Below are 18,483 nucleotides of genomic sequence, written 5' to 3' on the forward strand. Positions count from 1 at the left end.
ATTAATAAAGTTAGGATGAACTTCACACGGGGTGAGCTTGATGCTCTTTTCCAATAAATATTGAGGGTCTTATTCTGGTGACACGATGAATGATGCTTGACTGCAAAAAAGTACTGTCATCCTGGTACTGAATTTTATCCACAATAAGTCAGTTTGGTGGAAACACCAGCGGTGGGAAAATGCGCATATTTTCTTTATGTGGATTTTTTAAATTCACATTAAAATCTGTCACCAATTGGATGGAAACCTAGCTATAGCAGCAAAACAATATTGGTGTAAAATGAAAACTGGACTTCCTCACTTTACACAAACGGGCATAATATACTTACTTAAATAGTTTGAAAATCTCAAATACATCTCAGACTGACATTCAGATTCAGTACAAAATTCATCTTAAAAATCTACAAAGTTTCCATAAGCCCTTACACGGCCTACATCAATGATTCACATAATTTGTCAAAAGAATGACATACTATAAAAGGTTGGCAAAAAGATTTATGCCACAATCTGCAAATCACCCAATTTAATGACATGTTGATATCACCCTTATACAGTGCATTCAGAAAGTATTCACATCCCTTGACTTTTTACACATTTTGTTACGTTACAGCACAAATTTAAAATCGTTTAAATTTGGATTTTGTGTCACTGATCTACACACAATAACCCATAATGTCAAAGTGGATGTACAGTAGGTTTTTAGAAATGTGTATAAACAAATGGAAAGCTGAAATGTCTTCAGTCAATAAGTATTCTATCCCTTTGTTCTGGCAAGCCTACATAACTTCAGGAGTAATAATGTGCATAGCAAGTCAGATAATATGTTGCATGGACTAACTCTGTGCCCAATAATGGTGTTTAACAGGATTTTTTAATGACTACCTCTTCTCTGTACCCCACACATACAATTATCTGTAGGGTTCCTCGGTTCAGCAATAAATATCAAGCACAGATTCAATGACAAAGACCAGGGAAGTTTTCCAATTCCTCGCAAAGCAGGGCACCTATTAGTAAATGTGATATTTCAGTTTTTTTATTTATAATACATTTGCAAAAATGTGCTTTTTCTTTGACATTATGGGGTATAGTGTGAAGATTGATGAGGGGGGAAAAAATGATAAATTTTAGAATAAGACTAACGCAACAAACTGTGGGAAAAGTCAAGGGGTCTGAATACTTTCGGAATGCACTGTATATGCAGGTCTTTTAGGAATGCTTCATTAAAACTACATGTGGTATTCGAAAACAACAAAACAGCAGCCCTGCCACTTGTTTTGTTAGACAATTAAGAGATGGGACAAAGGGAATATTACGCCCTCTTAAATTCGTAGACAGCTCTAGATGCAAGGACTGCCAGTCCATGACATCAACTGGCAGTAGTTTGTTTTAAATATTTAGAAAACGTTACATTGTTTGTTTACGTTCTTGTCTTTAAACAATGGAGTAAAAACAACCTTATATTTTGGTGTTTTATAGAGAACGACAGTTGAGCTATGCTCATGAGGCCTTTATAGTCTTCAAGAATCAATGGGTAAATATCAAGAATTGAAATGACCAAAGCACTTCATGATGACAGAAGTCAGTGCTACGGAGGGATAGTTCAATTACCTTTGCTTTCTTAGATACAGGGACAATGGTGGCCATCTTGAAGCATGTGGGAACAACAGACTGGGATAGGACGGAGGGATACCAGATAGTGACTCCCCATCAATGACACTATCTAACGCAACAGACATAAATATTCCTAGAAAATACTATTCATGAAAATCACAGAAATATATTCAGCCTTTTGTTAATCACCCTGTCATCTCAGATTTTCAAAATATGCTTTGTAGACAAGCAGTTTATCGATAGCAGCAGGTAACTCGGTCACGGAAATCAGAAAAGCAATCAAATTAAATAGTTTACCTTTGATGAGCTTCTGATGTTTTCACTCACGAGACTCCCAGTTAGATAGCCAATGTTCCTTTTTTCCAAAAATATTATTTTTGTAGGTTGAAATAGCTCTGTTTGTTCTTCACATTTGGCTGAGAAATCGCCCGGAAATTGCAGTCACGAAAACTCCGAAAAAATATTCCAAATTAGCTCCATAATATCGACAGAAACATGGCAAACGTTGTTTATAATCAATCCTCAAGGTGTTTTTCAAAAATCTATTCGATAATATATCCACCGGGACAATTGGTTTTTCAGTAGGACCGATTGGAATAATGGCTACCTCTGTATTTTACGTGAGAATCACTCTGAGAGCCATCAGGTGACCACTTGCGCAATGTAGCCGCTTACGGGTATTCTTCAACATAAATGCGTAAAACTACGTCACAATGCTGTAGACACCTTGGGGAATACGGAGAAAAAGTAATTTGGTTGATAGCCCATTCACTGCTCAACAGGGACGCATTGGAACGCAGAGCTTTCAAAAGATGAGTCACTTCAGGATTGGATTTTTCTCAGGCTTTCGCCTGCAATATCAGTTCTGTTATACTCACAGACAATATTTTTACAGTTTTGGATAGAGTGTTTTCTATCCTAAGCTGTCAATTATATGCATATTCTAGCATCTTGTCCTGACAAAATATCCAGTTTAACTACGGGAACGTTATTTTTCCAAAAATGAAAATACTGCCAACATGTCACAAAAGGATATTATTAAGGACATTACATCAAAGTTGGATCAGCTTGTAGAGTGATCAGCCTGTAGTGTGGTCCAAATCCAGACCTCCATGGGTTGATAAATTTGATCATTTGCGTGATTTTGTTGTCAGCACATTCAACTATGTAAAGAAAAAAGTATTTAATAAGAATATTTAATTCATTCAGATCTAGGATATTTTTGAGCAGTATATATATATATATATATATATATATATATACATACACACACAAATCAAAGATGTCACGTGCGCCAAATACAACAGGTAGACCTTACAGCGAAATGCTTACTTACAGGCTCTAACCAATAGTGCAAAAAAGGTATTAGGTGAACAATAGGTAAGTTAAGAAATAAAACAACAGTAAAAAGACAGGCTATATACAGTAACGAGGCTATAAAAGTAGTGAGGCTACATACAGACACCGGTTAGTCAGTCTGATTGAGGTAGTATGTACATGTAAACATGGTTAAAGTGACTATGCATGTAGGATGAACAGAGAGTAGCAGTAGCGTAAAAGAGGGGGTTGGCGGGTGGTGGGTTGGACACAACGCAGATAGCCTGGTTAGCCAATGTGCGGGAGTACTGGTTGGTCGGCTCAATTGAGGTAGAATGAACATGAATGTATAGTTAAAGTGACTATGAATATATGATAAACAGAGAGTAACTTGGGGGGGAGCACACAATGCAAATAGTTTGGGTAGCCATTTGATTACCATTTCAGGAGTCTTATGGCTTGGCGGTAAAAACTGTTGAGAAGCCTTTTTGTCCTAGACTTGGCACTCCGGTACCGCTTGCCATGCGGTAGTAGAGAGAACAGTCTATGGCTGGGGTGGGTGGGGTCTTCGACAATTTTTAGGGCCTTCCTGACACCGCCTGGTGTAGAGGTCCTGGATGGCAGGCAGCTTAGCCCCAGTGATGTACTGGGCCGTACACACTACCCTCTGTAGTGCCTTGCGGTCAGAGGCCAAGCAATGAGGTACCAGGCAGTGATGCAACCAGTCAACCATGCTCTCGATGTTGCAGCTGTAGAACCTTTATAGGATCTCAGGACCCATGCCAAATATTTTCAGTTTCCTGAGGGGGAATAGGCTTTGTCGTGCCCTCTTCACGACTGTCTTGGTGTGTTTGAACCATTCTAGTTTGTTGGTGATGTGGACACCAAGGAACTTGAAACTCCCAACCTGCCCCACTACAGCCACGTCGATAAGAATGGGGGCGTGCTTGGTCCTCCTTTTCCTGTAGTCCACAATCATCTCCTTAGTCTTGGTTACATTGAGGGAGAGGTTGTTATTCTGACACCACCCGGCCAGGTCTCTGACCTCCTCCCTATAGGTTGTCTCGTCGTTGTCGGTGATCAGGCCTACCACTGTTGTGTCGTCAGCAAACTTAATGATGGTGTTGGAGTCGTGCCTGGCCATGCAGTCGTGGGTGAACAATGAGTACAGGAGGGGACTGAGCACACACCCCTGGGGAGCTCCAGTGTTGAGGATCAGCGTGCCAGATGTATCGCTACATACCCTCACCACCTGGGGGCAGCCTGTCAGGAAGTCCAGGATCCAGTTGCAGAAGTAGGTGTTTTGTCCCAGGATCCTTAGATTAGTGATGAGCTTTGAGGGTACTATGGTGTTGAACGCTGAGCTGTAGTAAATGAAAAGTATTCTCACATAAGTGTTCCTTTTGTCCAGGTGGGAAAGGGCAGTGTGGAGTAGTGTGGCATCATCTGTTGATCTGTTTGGGCGGTATGCAAATTAGAGTGGGTTTAGGGTTTCTGGGATAATGGTGTTGATGTGAGCCATTACCAACCTTTTAAAGCACTTCATGGCTACGGACATGAGTGCTGCACGTCTGTAGTCATTTAGGCAGGTTGCCTTTGTGTTCTTGGGCACAGGGACTATGTTGGTCTGCTTGAAACATGTTGGTATTACAGACTCAATCAGGGACATGTCGAAAATGTCAGTGAAGACACCTGCCAGTTGCTCAGCACACATCTTGGTAATCCGTCTTGCCCCGCAGCCTTGTGTATGTTGACCTGTTTAAAAGGTCTTACTCACGTCGGCAACGGAGAGCGTGATCACACAGTCGTTGGGAACAGCTGATGCTCTCATGCATGCCTCAGTTTTGCTTGCCTCGAAGCGATTTAGCTCGTCTGGTAGGCTCGTGTCACTGGGCAGCTCGTGGCTGTGCTTCTCTTTGTAGTCTGTAATAGTTTTCAAGCCCTACCACATAAAACGAGCATCAGAGCCGGTGTAGTATGATTCAATCTTAGCCCTGTATTGATGCTTTGCCTGTTTGATGGTTCGTCGCACAGCATAGCAGGATTTCTTGTAAGCTTCCGGGTTAGAGTCCCGCTCCTTGAGAACGGCAGCTCTACCCTTTAGCTCAGTGCGAATGTTGCCTGTAATCCATGGCTTCTGGTTGGGTTATGTATGTACGGTCACTGTGGGGACGACATCCTCAATGCACTTATTGACAAAGCCAGTGACTGATGTGGTATACTCCTCAATGCCATCGGAAGAATCCCGGAACATGTTCCAGTCTGTGATAGCAAAACAGTTCTGTAGTTTAGCATCTGCTTCATCTGACCACTTTTTTATAGACCGAGTCACTGGTGCTTCCTGCTTTAATTTGAGCTTGTAAGCAGGAATCAGAAGGATAGAGTTGTGATCGGATTTACCAAATGGAGGGCGAGGGAGAGCTTGGAACGCGTCTGTGTGTGGAGTACAGGTGATCTAGAATTTGTTTCCCTCTGGTTGCACATTTAACATGTTGATGGAAATTTGGTAGAACTGATTTAAGTTTCCCTGCATTAAAGTCTCCGACCACTAGGAGCACCGCCTCTGGGTGAGTGGTTTCCTGTTTGCTTATTTCCTTATACAGCTGACTGAGTGCGGTCTTAGTGCCAGCATCTGTCTGTGGTGTTAAATAAACTCTCTAGGCAAGTTGTGTGGCCTGCAATTTATCACAATATACTCTACTTCAGGCGAGCAAAATCTAGAGACTTCCTTAGATTTCGTGCACCAGCTGAGGTTTACAAATATGCACAGACAGCCCCAACCCAGAGTCTTACCTGAGTGTGTTGTTCTCTCTTGCCAGTGCAGCGTATATCCCACTAGCTGAATATCCATGTCGTCCTTCAGCCACGATTCCGCGAAACATAGGATATTACAGTTTTCTGAAGCTACTCTGAACATATCCCAGTCCACGTGATCAAAACAATCTTGAAGTGTGGATTCCGATTGTTCAGACCAGAGTTGAATAGCCCTCACCACGGGTGCTTCCTATTTGAGTGTCTGCCTATAAGAGGGGAGGAGCAAGATGGAATCATGGTCCGATCTGCCGAATGGAGGGCGGGGGATGACCTTATATGCATTCCTGGAAGGTAGTACAGCAATGGTCAAGGGTTTTAGCAGCACGAGTACAACAATCAATATGTTGATAGAATTTCGGGAGCCTTTTCCTCAAATTTTCTTTGTTAAAATCCCCAGCTACAATAAATGCAGCCTCAGGATATGTGGTTTCCAGTTTGCATAAAGTCCAGTGAAGTTCTTTGAGGGCTGTCGTGGTATCCGCATTGGGGGGATACCACGACAGTGGCTATTATTGATGAAAATTCTCTCGGGAGATAGTTCGGTCGGCATTTGATTGTGAGATATTCTAGGTCGGGTGAACAGAAGGACTTTAGTTCCTCCTGTATGTTATCACAGTTACACCATAAGTCGCTAATCATTAAAACATATACCTCCACACTTCTGCTTCCCGGATGAGATGTTTGTACCTGTCGGCGCGATGTACTGAGAACCCAACTGGCTTTACAGAGTCAGACAGTATATCTCGAGAGCGCCGTGTTTCCGTGAAGCAGAGTATGTTACAATCCCTGGTGTCTTTACTTTATTATCCGAATATTGGACATTAGCGAGTAAAATACTCAGGAGCTGTGGGTGTTGTGCATTCTTCCTAAGTCGGACAAGAAGACCGCCTTGAGTACCTCTTCTCCGCCAGCATTGTTTTGGGTCAGCCTCTGAAATAAGTTCAATTGCTCTGGGGAGAGAAAACAAAGGATCCGCCCCAGGAAAGTCGTAATCCTGGTCGTAATGCTGGAAGTTCTGGTGAGTTACCGCCGCTCTAATTTCCAATAGATCTGTGTGTAATGACACAAAAATGTGCAACTCCCTGTTGCCATCTCAGTCGGCGCCATCATGTTAAAAGAAAATAAAAAGAGGCTACATGATAGCTCATATCCACTGTACCATCCAAATACAACTACAGTTGATCATATCACTAATACCTACAGTTAAATAATGAAGCAAAAAATGTCAAATGTCAACTGTAAAATTATAAACATAAAAGATAGATTCTCACATTCAGGATCTAATCTGTCATTCTGCCCCTGAGCAAGGAAGTTAACCCACTGTTCCCCAGGCGGTGATGACGTGGATGTCGATTAAGGCAGCCCCCCGCACCGCTCTGATTAAGAGGGGTTGGGATAAATGCGGAAAACATATCAGTTGAATGCATCGAGTTGTACAATTGACTATGCATCTTCTGTTCCCTTTCCTACACTTGGTCTGTAGCCGGGGGGTGGGGGCATTACTCAGCAGACTGTGATAGGAAAGACATAAATGTGCGATGACAGAATGTGGAGCTGAGAGCAGACACAAGCCAGGTTGATCGACTTATCAGTCCCTCTCCTTTTTTGATTTGTTTTTCTGTTATTTTCTCCAGTAGTCTTATTCAGGTGCTCAGCATGCATTGCAGCTCAAGGTCAATATAATCTCTTTGCTCTGGAACTCCCGGTTGTATTTTTATGAGGTTTATTTCCCTCATTAGAAGCAGCCAGAGTCCAAAATACAAATTCAAGACCTCTTTACATTTTGAAAGCTTTGTTATTAGAATCTCACTTCCTTGAAAGCTATGCAAATCTTTCAGTCTTTTGGATGTTCAATTCCCAGTATTATATGACCTCTGATGAAATATCCTTTATGTACTTAAAGTAAATCCTGACTTCGTTTAAAATACAGATTTCTGAGATAGTATCACCAAAATTAATTTCCATCTCGTGTCACAAAGTAACCTAAATCCATCAGGATAATCTCAACAACGGTATCAAATTACTCTGGAATATATTCCCTTTGCCCTCCAGTGTCATTGAGCATAGCATTCTATACTCTGTGAAGTAATGCTTTGAATCAATGGATTTCTTATACATGTATCACAAGGAAGATACCAGTCATTCTTGGTGAATAAACCAAAAATATCTTACAGCATAATTTAACCCGAGGGAGTATTTCAAGCTTCTTAGAATTTCTTAATGAGAATGTCTGAGACAGATGGAATAAGACCATTGTACCACAGTAGCAATTCTGTGTACAGGTACCGCTCCTCCTTGCAATGAGGCCTGTAATCATCATGCGGAAGGTATTAATACTGGTTTAAGGTTTTTCACAGTAAAGGTTTAGTAATAGGTGTTATTTATCATACTTTGAGGACTGAGATCTAAGATATTTGGATATCTGAAGAAGAAAAAAATATACATTTTCAAAACAGACCATACTTTGAAGTATGTTTTGTAGGGATTCCTTAAATTTTCAGGGATTTGTTTGTCAAACTGGGACACATGTCCAGCTTAACCTAGAATTATACTGACATTTTTATTAATCCCAAAAAGGAACACTTTATGGCAGCTTGGATGACGCAGGCCAGTGTCATCTCAACAGAAGAACACTTTTGAAGTCTGAAAACATCTGAGAAAATTTGTCACGTCATGTCCCTAGAGGAATGTGGAGGAAAAACTGATTTACTTTGTTGTAGAAAAAGCTAAATATGTAATTATTTTACAATAAGGTTGGTACAGGCTGTAGTAATTAAATGAAAAATCAGAAAAAGAAAGACGGAAAAAGTGGAGACTGTGTTGGGTAATTTGAGTGCAAATAATATACAAAATGTCCATGTCCGTGTTTTCCTCAGACTCAGATTTGTTTATATTTGCACTTCAAGCAAATAACATGTAGAGGGAGTTCAGGGAGCTCTGACTGCATTTTCACAATACTTTGGTATTTATTTATTTTAACTTAAATTAAGAGCAAATTCTTATTTACAATGACAGCCTACCAAACGGAAAAAGGCCTCCTGTGGGGACGGGGGCTGGGATTAAAAATAAAAATGAATGAAATAAAAATATAGAACAAAACACACATCACGACAAGAGAGACAACACTACATAAAGATATCCCTAAGACAACATAGCAGCAACACATGACATCACAGCATGGTAGCAGCACAACATGGTAGCAGCACAACATGGTAGCAGCGAAAAACAGGGTACAAACATTATTGGGCACAGACAACAACACAAAGGGCAAGAAGGTAGAGACAACAATACATCACACAAAGCAGCCACAACTGTCAGTAAGAGTGTCCATGATGGAGTCTTTGAATGAAGAGATTTGAGATAAAACTGTCCAGTTTGAGTGTTTGTTGCAGTTCGTTCCAGTCGCTAGCTGCATGGAACTGAAAAGACGGGCGACCCAGGGATGTGTGTGCTTTGACCTTTAACAGAATGTGACTGGCAGAACGGGTGTTGTATGTGGAGGATGAGGGCTACAGTAGATATCTCAGATATGGGGGAGTGAGGCCTAAGAGGGTTTTATAAATAAGCATCAACCGTTGGGGTCTTGGGACGGGTATACAGAGATGACCAGTTTACAGAAGAGTATAGAGTGCAGTGATGTGTCCGATAAGGAGCAATGGTGGAAAATCTGAAAGCCGAATTGTAAAGAACATCTAACCGCTCGAGAGCACCTTTACCTGCCGATCTATAAATGAAGTCTCCGTAATCTAGCATGGGTAGGATGGTCATCTGAATCAGGGTTAGTTTGGCAGCTGGGGTGAAAGAGGAGTGATTATGATAGAGGAAACCTTGATATGTGCTGAGAGAAGGGCAGTGTACCATCTAGCCATACTCCCAAGTACTTGTATGAGGTGACCACCTCAAGCTCTAAACCCTCAAAAGGTAGTAATCACACCGGAGGGGAGAAGGGCATTCTTCTTACAAAACCACATTACCATTGTTTTGGAGGTGTTCAGAACAAGGTGAAGGATAGAGAAAGCCTGATGGACACGAAGAAAGCTTTGTCGTAAAGCGTTTAACACAAAACCCGTATTGGTTGTACAATTTATCATAACTCTAAAACTACTTGAAATCCCACTCAGAAAATGGTGTATTCAATGTACAGCATGTAAAGCCATATATAGTGCCTCTGGAAAGTATTCAGACCCCCTTGACTTTTTCCACATTTTGTTACATTAAAGCCATATTCTAAAATGGATTAAATAAAATCCAATCCTCAATTTACACACAATAACGCATAATGAGAAAGCAAATGTACTACAAATAAAAACCAGAAATACCTTACTTAAATAAGTATTCAGACCCTTTGCTATGAGACTTGAAATTTAGCTCAGGTGCATCCTGTTTCCACCAATTATCCTTGAGATGTTTCTACAACTTGATTGGAGTCCACCTGTGATCAATTCAATTGATTGGACATGTTTTAGAAAAGGCACACACCTGTCAATATAAGGTCCCACTATTGACAGTGCATGTCAGAGCAAAACTCAAGCCATGAGGTTGAAGGAATTGTCCGTAGCGCTCCAAGGCAGGATTGTGTCGAGGCACCGATCTGAGGAAGGGTACCAAACAATTTCTGCAGCATTGAAGGTCCCCAAGAACACAATTCCTCCATCATTCTTAAATGGAAGAAGTTCGGAACCACGAAGACTCTTCCTAGAGCTGGCCTCCCAGACAAACTGAGCAATCACGGAAAAACTGAAATGGTCCACCCGCACAGACAGTGTGGTGAAGAAGGCACAACAGCGCCTCTTCAACCTTAGAAGGCTGAAGAAATTTGGCTTGTCACCTAAAACCCTCACAAACTTCGACAGATGCACAATTGAAAGCATCCTGTCGAGCTGTATCACCGCCTGGTACGACAACTGCACCGCAAGGCTCTCCAGAGAGTGGTGCGGTCTGCTAAAGGCATCATCGCGGGCAAACTACCTGCCCTCCAAGACACCTACAGCACCTGATGTCACAGGAAGGTGAAATAGAACATCAAGGACAACATCCACCCGATCCACTGCCTGTTCACCCTGCTACCATCCAGAAGGCGAGGTCAGTACAGGTGCATCAACGCTGAGACAAAGAGACTAAAAAACACCTTCTATAAAGGCCATCAGACTGTTAAACAGCCATTACTAACACAGAGGCTACTGCCTATATACAGACTTGAAATCATTGACCACTTTAATAAATGTATCACTAGTCACTTTAATAATGTTTACATGTCCTGCATTCCTCATCTCATATGTAAACGCAGCGAAAAAGGAAACATCCCTTTTTCAGGACCCTGTCTTTCAAAGATCATTTGTAAAAACCCAAATAACTTCACAGATCTTCATTGTAAAGGGTTTAAACACTGTTTCCCATGCTTTTTCAATGAACCATAAACAATTAATGAACATGCATCTGTGGAACAGTCATTAAGACACTAACAGCTTACAGACGGTAGGCAATTAAAGACGGTAGACACTAAAGAGGCCTTTCTACGGACTCTGAAAAACACCAAAAGAAAGATGCCCTGGGTCCCTGCTCATCTGCGTGAACGTGCCTTAAGCATGCTGCAAGAAGGCATGAGGACTGCAGATGTGGCCAGGGCAATAAATTGCAATGTCCGTACTGTGAGACACCGAAGACAGCGCTACAGGGAGACAGGACGGATAGCTGTTTGTCCTCGCAGTGGCAGACCACATGCAACAACACCTGCACAGGATCGGTACATCCGAACATAACACCTGCGGGACAGGTACAGGATGACAACAACAGCCTGTGTTACACCAAGAACACACAATCCCTCCATCAGTGCTCAGACTGTCCGCAATAGGCTGAGAGAGGCTGGACTGAGGGCTTGTAGGCCTGTTGTAAGGCAGGTCCTCACCAGACATCACCGGCAACAACGTCGCCTATGGGCACAAACCCACCAGCCATACTGCTCGTTCTGTGTGCGATTTCCTGCAAGACAGGAATGTCAGTGTTCTGCCATGTCCAGCAAAGAGCCTGGATCTCAATCCCTTTGAGCACATCTGGGACCTGTTGGATCGGAGGGTGAGGGCTAGGGCCATTCCCCCAGAAATGTCCGGGAACTTGCAGGTGCCTTGGTGGAAGAGTGGGGTCAGTTTCTGTCTCAGTTGTTGAATCTTATGTTCATACAAATATTTACACATGTTAAGTTTGCTGAAAATAAATGCTGTTGACAGTGAGAGGACGTTTCTTTTTTTGCTTTTGAGTTCATATACTCTATTTTATACCATCTATTGCATCTTGCCTATGCTGCTCTGTCATTGCTCATCCATATATGTATATATTCTTATTCTATTCCTTTACTTAGTATTGTTTGTATTAGGTAGTTGTTGTGGAATTGTTAGATTTGTTAGATTACATGTTTGATTACTGTTGGAACTGGAAGCCCAAGCATTTCGCTACACTTGCAATAACATCTGCTAACCACGTGTATATGACCAATAAAATTTGATTTGACATCTCTGGAGAGACCTGCAAATAGCTGTGCATCAACAATCCCCATCCAACCTGACCGAGCTTGGAAGGATTTGCAGAGAAGAATGTGAGAACCTCCCCAAATACAGGTGTGCCAAGCTTCATGCCCAAGAAGACTCGAGGCTGTAATCACTGCCAAAGGTGCTTCAACAAAGTACTGAGTAAAGGGTTTGAATACTTATATAAATTAGCAAACATTTCTAAAATCCTGTTGTTGCTTTGTCATTATGGGGTAGTGTGTGTAGATGAGGGGAAAAAAAGATTTAATACATTTTAGAATAGGCTTTTACCTACCAAAATGTGGAAAAAGTCAAGGGGTCTGAATACTTCCCGAAGGCACTGTAATTGAGCACAATTTAAAGAGGTATTATGAAATAAAACGTTTTCATTTCAGAGCACAGGGTAAGCATTCAAACGACACCTGCTGACTAAAGTTCATGGACTGGGCAAGCCCAAAATTGTATAAATATCAAAACCAAATAGTCAGTCAAGTCAGTCAATTCAGGAAGTAACCTGAAATTTCAATTCAATAAGTGAAAAAAGGACCACTTCAAATGATTTACTAATAAACTGAAAAGAAAAAGTTCTTTAAAATGTTTTCCATTTTAAATGTTAGATTCAAATCACTTCCCGATGGCAAAGGTGTATAAAGATGGAGGAATTCAGATTTGACATTGATTTTGGCACAACCCGCAGAATTTATTAACTATAGCAACATGGTTCAATAATAAATAAAAACTTAGCCCATTAGGCATTTGTGGTAAGTACATGTGGTGGCTGCCATCTTTATGCATGTCCGCCATATCCAGTACCAGTCAAAAGTTTGGATACACCTACTCATTCTTGGGATTTTTTTACATTGTAGAATAATAGTGAAGACATCAAAACTATGAAATAACACATATGGAATCATGTGGTAACCAAAGAAGTTATGAGCATGAAGGCCTGATTCACGCAGTCTCCTCTGAATGTAGAAAATAGTAAAAAATAAAGAAAACCCCTTGAATGAGTAGTTGTGTCTAAACCTTTGACTGGTATTGTATATATTGTTTTTTTACCTTTATTTAACAAGGCAAGTCAGGTAAGAACAAATTCTTATTTACAATGACGGCCTACCCTGGCCAAACCGTAACCCGGATGACACTGGGCCAATTGTGCGCCGCCCTATGGGACTCCCAATCACGGCCAGTTGTGATACAGCCTGGAATCAAACCAGGGTCTGTAGTGACACCTCTAGCACTGAGATGTAAGTACCTTTGACTGCTGTGCCACTCGAGAGCACCACTTGGGAGTACTGTGTATATTTATGTTGTATCTACAGGGCACATTTGTCTTCCCTGTTAAAATAAAGGTTAAATTAAACAATTAAATACAAAAACTGACTGACTTCGATATCAAGTCATTTATATAGTGTATGTTACCAGGCAATGGATAGACTTGACTTTTTATGGGATACAACATAGGGGGGCTCCTGAGCGACGCAGTGGCCTAAGTCACTGCATCTCAGTACAAGAGGCGTCACTGCAGTATGTGATTCGAATCCAGACTGCAGTACGTGATTCGAATCCAGGCTGCATCGCATCCGGCTGTGATTGGGAATCCCATAGGGCGGCGCACAATTGGCCTAGATTGAAATGGTCACATTCATAAGAAAGGGATGCAGAGGAAATGTTGATGAAACTCTGAGAGGAAAGAGAGATAAAGAAAAATATATAAAGGGAAAGAGACTCACCTTCGGCTGAACCTCCACCTCCACCACTTGATTCTTGTTCATGCAGCCTTTCACAAAGCCCTCAACATTGCTGTTGAACTTCATAAAGATCACATAGGTGGCATAGGCTGAGAGCAGAGCAATACTTTCCCAGTAGGAGATGTAGTTATCCAGGAAGAAACATATGAGCATGATCAGGCCTATGATGTAGAAGGAGACGTCACGGAAGAGGGGCCACCAGGTCAGATTGAGGATCTCCCTGGAGAAGATGGCACACATTCCAATGACGAAGAGAATGTTGAAGACAGCTGAGCCCACAATGGTTCCGATACCCACATTGCTGTGGGAGATGAATACGCCGATGACAGAAGTGAAAAGCTCGGGAGCTGACCCGCCTGCCGCCATGAAGGTGGCCCCTGCCACGTCATCAGAGATGGCCAGCTTCTCTGTGATGACTGTCAGAGCAGGCACGAAGAATTCATCACACACAATGGCTAAAGAGATGAACATGTACAGCATCCCAAACATGTGGAGCACCACAGCACCCTGGCGCCTCTCTTCCAGAGTGAACAGGTCCGTGGGGTAGTCCCCCTGGCTCTCGTTGCCGTCTGCCGAAGACCTCATGGCCACGGGCATGTTGGCTGAGACATTGGGATCCCTCTGGTGCTGAGTGGAAAGTAGAGTCCTGTGGGGAGCAGGACCAGACTGAAGGAGGGCCTCTTGAGGCAGGAGCAGCTCCGAGTGGGTCCCTGAGCTCCATGTCAAGGCGCTGAAGGAAAAGGAGATAGCACTTATGGCTACCAGGCTGAACACAAAACCCAGGATTCGTATGGGCCTCAGCTTTCTAAGCAGGTTCTGGTGACAGTGCCTCTTACAAGTTGCATCCAGAAAGGGCCTTTGCACCACCATATCCAAGCAGGGTTGGTCCAAACCCATCACTGTGATGTGCTGTGTGTGTTTCTATACTCTCAATGGATGGCTGGTAAGAGGGTGAGCTGGTTTTTGTTACCAGACACAACGCATGGTGCTGCCGTGGGCTTCAAACAACATGGGAGTATTCCTGAAGCTTTCCAGGGTCTGGCTTTCCAAACGATATCTTCATATTAGCCTCTAAAAACAAGATTTGAATAGAAATTGAAGAGAAAAAGAAAAGGAGGAAGCTTCAACATGTAGAATTTACACACAGCAACAAACTATTAGCTGTCACATGCCTAACTCAATTCTGTAGTGGATTTAACACCACGATGTAGCCTAGTCCTGACCATGGTTATCCAATTTCCTTGAAGATTATTTTTACATTTCAATGTTCTGTTTCATTGTGGTATTAAGGCCTATGCTATGATACAGATATACCAGTAATACATGGGTTCAGAGGCAGAGAAATTGAGGGAATAGTTATATCTTACTTTATCTTTTCAGAAACAAGCAAATAACATTGAGGAAAAATCTTCAAATGTTTGAATTCATAATAGACTAATCATTTGCTTGTCACATGCATTGTAAATTACACCCAGATATTTAAGTGATAATGCCCGAGATGCCAGTGTTTGGAGAATACTTTGGCACGGGTTTTTTAACCCGAGCTAAAATATATCCTCCAAACATCGGCTTTGATGGCATTATCGCTTTTATACAACGAGTTACCAACATATTCAAATCACTTCAAACTGAAGCTGGAAAGACTACAAACTAACTGCACTTCGTTTAGTTTGAGCTTTTTTCAATTGACATTTCTTTGTATATAGCCATAAAAAAATTATACCAGCTGATTCCTGATTTCGACGGGCTGAGAAAAGCTGCATGCCCGGCTGTCTCGTCCGGACACATTCATCACTATGAGACAGCTGGAGATTTGAATATTGAAACAATGTTGCAAATGTCAGAGAGACAGACAGCAAGGTTTATACAAATCTCTGCTGTTGAAAACTAAACGTTAGGCTAAAAGAAATGTGAGATAATGTTTAGATGCTTTTTATAGAGAAGGCCAAGTTTATACATTTCCTGGCTGGGTTGATGAGACAGTGGATTGCGCAGTCAAATGGTAATTTGTGGAATAGACACCGGCTGGAATGCGGTTTTAACCAACCAGCATACAGGATTAGACCCACCAGTTGTATAAAGGCTAATAATAACATGGAAAACAGGTAGCCTATTTCCTCTGAAAAATATAGATGACACTACATATTAATAGGGACAGGAATGTATGCACTGTAGTTACCATGCTATGTATGTGAAAAGTGGAAATAATTCACCAATTTGGCCTACTCGGATAGAGAGGATTCATTAGAAAATATTTATAATAAAGATTCGCCCTACTAATGGTATGGTATCCAGGTAGAATTGTTGCAAATAACCAAATTCCACAAAAGTATAGGCCTACTCGGTATGTGATGCACCAAATGCCCCAGACCTAAAAACGAACTTCAATGGCACCTTTATACCGGTTATAGTTAATATATGATTGGATTGCGGCGTTTGAAGCAGATCAAACGTAGCCAAAGCAAATCATATGTGCGTTTGTTCTGCATAGGCTAGGCTATCTATTCTCTGCAGAATGTAACATTTTTGTTGCGCAGACTTGTTTTGTGTCGCAAACGTGGTTAACTGACATAGATTCTACTTGAGTCACGGAAATCTAAATACTTTTACAATATAAAAAAATATTAACGGCTATTGGCGTTTAAATGAAAGAGTCTACACGCAAAAAATTAGGCTACTGGCCTTCTCTAGCGTAGCCTACACCGTGCATTGAAATATCCGCATGGTATGTCTTCATTTATATGAGGAGCAGACAAACGTCTGTTGCAACGTGCGCCTCTGTCCTGCAGTAAAATCTCCCTGCCGCTTAACATTAAAACATAACACGTCAAAGCTGCGTGATTATTACCGACTGTGCACAAACTGGTTGAATCAATGTTGTTTCCACGTCATTTCAACCCCCCAAAAATGCAATGTGATGACGTTGAATCAACGTGGAAATGTAAGGGAATTTTGTATTTTCCCCCGACTTTTAAAACTAGATCCAAAGACATGGAGATTTGTTATTGTTGTTGATTTAACCTTGAATTCACATTAGTTGACAACTCAACCACATGTAAATAAAAACTAGACATTGCACTGGGGTCTGTGCCCAGTGGGTAGACTACTCAGTTGTCGTAATTTGCGCAAATTGGGCAAAACATGTAAAATTGACAAATGTGTCAGTAATTATGAATGTCTTACCTTATATAGCGGTAAATAGAACGGCAACCGTAACACACCAGGTCGAAATTCGGTTCCGTCTTTTGTGTTCCCTTGCTCTCATTGAGCAAATGTGATGTTCATACCCTATCCGACGATTGAGGAGGAGCTCCGACAAACTGCGCTCACCTCAACATCATCCCTCCCATCTCACTGAGAAATCATTGTGGTCTAAAATACATTGCTAATCTAAAAGAAACGACTGGAACCTAAGGTAAGGTCGGTCTAACCACGTGAATAGGGAGGTTATAGTTTACAACAGTGGAAGCCGTCATATGCCATAACAGGATAGACTAGACCTTGATGGAGTTGCCGTGGTTACAGCAATGGCACCATTTCAACTATACAGATAGGGCTGATATAGATGGATATACTTGTGCATGTTTGAAATAACATTACATGATGTTACTTAATGGCCTACACATGATTCTTCATATATAGATAGAAGGTTTGAAGGTCACAGAAGGGGAGTCGCCCAAATGGAGCTAAACCGGTGCTTTATTCACAAAGTGGAAGAGCTAGGATCAGGTTAGCCTTTTAAACCATATGGAATAAGAGGGGGGACTTTATTCCTAAATCAGCACTCCTAATCTATCACTAGGTTGAAAAACATCAGGGCATTTTGGGACATAAGATCCATACAGGAATGCAGTCATGATTTCAAGGTCAAATAGTGTGTGCTCTATGAAATCAGTGGGATTTGGTGTTGTGGGATTTGTCTGTTGCTCAGCCTTCGGTTGAAGTTACATTCATCTCTACGAACCTGCTGCTCATGTTTACTTTTCATTCCTCTTACATCAAAATCCCCACCAGGGCTTAGCATTAGCAGACATGCCAAACAAGCCGTGTTGGATAAAGACAGCAGTCTCTGCACAGCATGACAACCCACTGGGGGAAAAATGGTTGAATCAACGTTGTTTCCACATCATTTCAACCCCCAAAAATAAATGTAGGAAAACTCCTACAATTTCATGTTTTTTTCACCTAACCTTTAACCTAAACTTTTAACCTCGAATGACATGGTGACATGTTTTGTTGATTTCACATTGAATTCACAATAGTTGACAACTCAACCAAATGTAAATCAAAACTAGACATTGAACTGACGTCTGTGTGCAGTGGGAAAGTATGTGTGACACTAATGCCCTCGTGGTAGGTAATAAATCACGATTCACTGACCTCATTGATTGCCCTCCCTTCTTTCCCTGCCTGCAATCAACCCAAAATGGGAACATAGACAGATAGAAACTTGTCTGCCTTCGTGTTAT

The 18,483-nt window shown here is 41.7% G+C and overlaps 1 protein-coding gene across 2 annotated transcripts in view; it reads right to left on the reverse strand.

The window, feature by feature from the left end:
• Window positions 1-17,448, reverse strand: part of LOC112260119 (sodium/potassium/calcium exchanger 2) — a 157,178-nt gene extending 139,730 nt beyond the window's left edge. For both annotated transcript variants that reach the window (XM_024434981.2, XM_024434980.2), the window contains exons 1-2: window positions 17,198-17,448; window positions 13,997-15,085 (exon numbers count right to left, since the gene is read on the reverse strand). In XM_024434981.2, coding sequence (XP_024290749.1) covers window positions 13,997-14,911 — 915 coding nt within the window. In that variant the 5' untranslated portion in view covers window positions 14,912-15,085; window positions 17,198-17,448. The remainder of the gene's footprint in view (window positions 1-13,996; window positions 15,086-17,197) is intronic.
• Between the last annotated feature and the right edge of the window lie 1,035 nt (window positions 17,449-18,483).

The sequence above is a fragment of the Oncorhynchus tshawytscha genome, linkage group LG10 (assembly GCF_018296145.1).
Source record: "Oncorhynchus tshawytscha isolate Ot180627B linkage group LG10, Otsh_v2.0, whole genome shotgun sequence".
In the NCBI taxonomy this organism is placed as follows: domain Eukaryota; kingdom Metazoa; phylum Chordata; class Actinopteri; order Salmoniformes; family Salmonidae; genus Oncorhynchus; species Oncorhynchus tshawytscha.